Consider the following 5,178-nt stretch of genomic DNA (forward strand, 5'->3'; position numbering starts at 1 on the left):
ATTCCCCATAACTGCCTCTGTTATTATGTTTTGTTTCCTTCCCCCTTCTCACTTCCGGGGAGGGGGGCGCTATTGGCTAGGTGGGGGTTTCAACATTTGTTTTGATTTGACCAATTTATTAAGTTAGGCAAACATTTAGTAGGCTAATATTTAGTGAAGTCGATTCTAATTGTATAGGTCTATCTATCGTCAATCCAGATAACTTTAAAGACTTTAAGTTTGTTGCAGTCTGTTGTGTCAAATTTGCTGTTCCAAATCACAACTTAAATCAGTGCAAAATAATTAAGCAGATTTAAGCTATTCGAGATGAGATAAATGTTAAGCATTCTCATAATTTTTGTGTGAATCGTTGTCAAAGGAGTATTTTGGCCAGCAGGTGGCATCCCATCGCCGTAAAGATACATGTCCTCGTTTTGTATCAAAGTGATGCACAAATGAGATTCCTTAGTAAATTAACTTTTCTTATATGCAGGTGATACCCAAAGGGCCACGTAACCCAGCACACTTCTGATTCTTAAAATAACAGTGTTTTGTTGATGTTAATATTTAAATACATTTTATATTTATTTATTTATTTTCAGTCTGCCTCGGTGTAACCTGTGTTAGTATTTTAATTAATTTATTTTGTAATAGTAGGTCTTGATGTTTAGTGTGTTAATTACCGACAATGGAAGTGGTTGTGGTGGGTAGTAGCCCTACCCTAATCTTGCTGCAGTTTATGGGCCATGTTGGTGTTTGCTACCGTGCCGCGGAGCTGTGAGGCATCTGGCTCGCTTCATGCATGAATTGTGTTTATTTGATTTCTATCATATGTCAGAGCATTGAAAGCAGACAATACCCAGTCCGGTGGTGGTTTCACATCAGTTTTTATCGTAGACACACAATACAACGCTGAGAGGGAGAACACAGTCTTGTTACACATAGCTGAAGTAAGACTTATAAAAGTGAATTATATTTATTTACAGCAACAAAGTAACATGTGTGGTAAATTGGAGTCTCTCTTCCACAATGAAAGTTGTATGTACAGTATTTTTGTGGTGAATTTGTTGATTGTATGTAAAGTACAAGTGAAAAGCACTGTTGTGCTTCTGATTACATGTGTAGGTACTGCCTGACGGCTGTATTTTTGTTTGAAATGAGGTAGTTTGCAGAATGTATTGTCTACGAGGGTCATGGACTGTCCAAAATAAAGTGCACCGATTGACACCTTTTCAGTTTGGATCAACACCAAAACATTGTGCCCTGCCAGAATCATGAACTGGTCTTTAGCCCTGATTCCCTGATGACCAAACAGACCATTTCTGTTCCCATCTCTGCTTTCCAAATGGTCCTCCTGTTTGGTGGCCTCTGCCTACGGAGTAGTGCCACTCAATACAGACTCAGAGGTGCCCTCTCCAGGTTACAGCATTCATTGCCCTGGCAACACAGTAGGGCACAATGCCAATAGTGGTCAAGGGCACAGTGGCACTCTGGCAGAAGGAGAACAGGTAGAAGAGGGGATAGTTGTGAACTGGGGGCCCAAAAGTGTCCAGCATGTGCAAGAGCAATATGGCAGCGCTCGCACAGGCCAGCCTGAAGGGGGCGCCACTTTTCCCTCCACATCCAACTCTCTCCCTGACGGCCTTGTCCCACATGGGCAGGTGCAGGGCCATGCCCAGCCCAAAGAGGACACCGGTGTTACGAAGGAGGCTAGCGAACGGCGTGGTCTCCAGGCGCACCCATGCCGCTTTGATGCACCACCGCTGGGCCTTGGCTAGACTCCAGAGCAGGTCAACAGCGACGGCGTTAAGCAGGACGTAGAGGCCCAGCGCGAAGGCCAGCAGGAAGAGAGTGAGGTGAGTGTAGCCCTTGAAGCTGACACGATGGATCCAGGGGGCTTGGTTCAAACCCTCAGCCACAGCAACACCTGGGGGGAGGGGAGGGGGAGGGGGGGTTAAGACCTGGGTGACTCATGGCTCTCTAAGCTGTTGAGATAATTTGTCCTCTGAAGGAATTTAGGCTTTAAAAACGCTGCTAAACATTTGGGGAGGAAAAGTGTGTGGAGCCTTCATTAAATTAATGGACAATTAATTTGCTAACTATGTCTGGTATTGTCAAATAGTATTAATATTAAAACGAAAGTACACCTGGGTTTCTTAACAATTTGACTGTTGACAAAAATTATCCTTTTGGATTTAATTTTATTATGCTTTCTGCAATAAGAGTTTGCTCTCTCCAGCCAATATTTCTTTCTCTCACCCCCACCATTCCTCCTATATCTTATAAACATGCCCCCCCCCCCCCCCTGTTTGTATGTATTGCATGTTTGCAAAGTGGCGTGTAATGCTTTTGACCCCTTATGCTCAAGCTGTGTTATTTTACACTAAACACAAAATGATCTGGGAGACCTCACTGAAAGCAGACAGTTTATAAACAGGGCTCCACAGAGCGTAGAAGTCTATCTTACCAACAGCAACTCCAACGATGACTTGATGGGGAAAGTGGGCGCCTATGAACACTCTGGAGAGGCAGACACAGACCTGTATGACCCAGAAGACTGTCCACAAAAGTGTCTTTATGCACCTGACAGAGGGAAAGAAGAACACATTTTAAACTTCACCTCACTTCATTTTATTTATGTGTACATTCAATAAACACCTAAGATTCCATTAAAACTGGAAACATATGGCTTGCTGATACCATATGCAAACACAATTTGTGCTCTTCATGATTAAGGCGGGTTAACCTTAAGTGGAGATGGAGAAGCACAGGAATTATCTCTGGGAATTATAAGAAGAAGAAGGTGGAGGAGGAGGAGGAGGAAGAAGAGAAGAAGAAGAAAAAGGAGGAGGAGAAGAAGAAGAATGAAGAGGAGGAGAAGGAGGAGGAGAAGAAGAAGAAGGAAGAGGCGAATGAGGAGGAGAAGGAGGAAGAGAAGAAAAAGGAAGTAGAAGAAGGAGGAGGAGGAGTAGAAGAAGGAGGAGGGGAAGAAGAAGAAGAAAGAGGCAGATGAGGAGGAGGAGAAGAAGGAGGAGAAGAAGGAGGAGGTAAAGAAGAAGAAGTAGGAGGCAGATGAGGAGGAGGAGAAGAAGGAGTAGGAGAAGACGGAGGAGGAGGACGAGAAGAAGAAGAAAAAGGAGAAGGAGAAGAAGAAGGTAAGAGAAGGAGAAGGAGGAGAAGAAGGAGGAAGAGAAGAAAAAGAAAGTAGAAGAAGGAGGAGAAGGAGGAGTAGAAAAGGAGGAGGGGAAGAAGAAGGACGACGAGGACGAGAAGCAGAAGAAGGATGTGGTGGAGGAGAAGAAGAAGAAAAAGGAGGAGGAGAAGAAGGAGGAGGAGAGAAGAAGGTAAGAGAAGGAGGAGAAGAAGAGGGATGAGGAGGAGGAGAATAAGAAGAAAAAGGAGGAGGCGGATGAGGAGGAGAAGAAGTAGGAGGAGAAGAAGAAGAAAGGTGCTAAATCAGCACTCACCACCTCCTTGCAGGACTCCCACAGTGCTGAAGGGAGGTGTTAAGGACCGATGTGATCAGTGCGTAGTAGACTCCTGCAGCCCCCATTGCATGACCGGAGGGACTCCCTAACCAAGAGGACAGAGCAACTCAGTCAGGAAGACGTTACAGTGGTGGAGAGTTTCAAATAGATATGGCTAAATTACACAAACACACACATATTGTATACACACATACTGATGCACACACTGATGCACACAAAATGTTTAATCAATTTCATGAAATAATTTCTATAAATGAAAACCGCAATGATGGCTATTAGGTCTGTGGCAGCATATGGGAGTATGCATGTTAAACAAAATGGCAATGCTTTTGACCTGCATCACACCATGAACTAAATTGCTGAAACAAACATGCATTGGTGATTTCCTTGTCCTTATATTGCAATATGACTGCTGTATTGCATCCATCAACATGGTCAAGTAGCATGTTTACTCACCAGGGCCGGTTTCACAGGTCATGGGAAACTGTTTTATTTGTGGTATTGTGGAATTGCCATAAAGGGAGGTCTCCTGAACCCACCAGTATGGACGTTCTCCAAACAGCATCCTGACAATAATAATAATAATAATAATATCAATAATGATAATAATGTGAAGACCACATACAATAATAATTTTATAATGTATTGTTTACTAAATATATTTAAAATACAATACATTTCCAAGAATGGCAACTAAGCCATGTATAAAGCCTTGTCAATGTCTTCGTCACTTCTACATACAGAGCAAAGTGCCTTCATTACACCCTCATTTTAAATTCTGCCTAAATTACACCCGTTTACACATCTAATTAGTGTGTGTGGTATGGTGGTTTTGTTTTCGATGCCATCTTTATAAGGTTTTACATGTCATAATCCTGTTAAGTAGTCTGGATCAATGTATCATTCACTTTGAATGTGTTTTGAAACACACAGGCACACTACGTATGAGTAGAGACAGAGAGAGTTCCTCTACTCACCACTTACAAACTAGATTGGTCCAGTCTCCCAACACAGCCACCCACACCAGTTGGACGCCCGTGGCTGGCTGAAGGTGGAACAATAGGGGGAACAGGATCAGGAAGGTCGTGCGCAGGTCTGCAGCCGAGGACACGAAGAGGAACCATCCCTGTGCGTCAGAGAAGTTCTCCTGCAGGAACTGCGTGCTTCTCACGCCGTAGAGGTGGACGGTGTCCATGTCCATGTCCGCGTCAGTCAAAGTGTGCGTAGTGAGTAGGACTGCTCCTTAATGCTCAGTGTTGAAGAGGCGATGCAGACGCAGTGGAAGTGGTCAGTTGGTCCCAGCAGCATCAGGCGGACAGAGAGGAGACAGTGAGACAGTGAGACAGAGAGACAGAGAGGAGACAGTGAGACAGAGAGACAGGGAGACAGGGAGACAGGGAGACAGTGAGACAGTGAGACAGTGAGACAGAGAGACAGTGCTCAGCTGTCCTATTCCTTGGCTAGGTATGCTGTCCTCTGTCCCTTTTTATATAACCCCCCTCTGTTTACACCTGGTCGTACCATGACACCCAGTCTGTGGACACATGGGTGTGTCTTGGGGGGGGGTGGGGGGCACAAGTGGAAAAGTGGTTGCACATTAGTGTGACTGATTAATGGCAGGACACATCAGGAGTGGCTGAGTCATGCTCGTGTGTGTGGATGAAGGAGTGATAGTGGAGACTGTCCATTCCACCTCTCTCTTATCTTTCCC

At 44.5% G+C, this 5,178-nt stretch overlaps 1 protein-coding gene across 1 annotated transcript; it reads right to left on the minus strand.

Moving 5' to 3' along the window:
• Nucleotides 1–1,379: 1,379 nt before the first annotated feature.
• LOC308379206 (glucose-6-phosphatase catalytic subunit 1-like) lies at nt 1,380–4,662 on the minus strand (the record flags this gene model as incomplete). Its single annotated transcript, XM_080856265.1, has 5 exons — nt 1,380–1,906; nt 2,447–2,562; nt 3,447–3,552; nt 3,924–4,033; nt 4,445–4,662. 5 exons carry the CDS (start codon nt 4,660–4,662, stop codon nt 1,380–1,382), a joined length of 1,077 nt encoding a protein of 358 aa, XP_080712391.1.
• Nucleotides 4,663–5,178: the final 516 nt, after the last annotated feature.

This window comes from Sprattus sprattus, assembly GCF_963457725.1.
Source record: "Sprattus sprattus genome assembly, chromosome: 18".
NCBI lineage: Eukaryota > Metazoa > Chordata > Actinopteri > Clupeiformes > Clupeidae > Sprattus > Sprattus sprattus.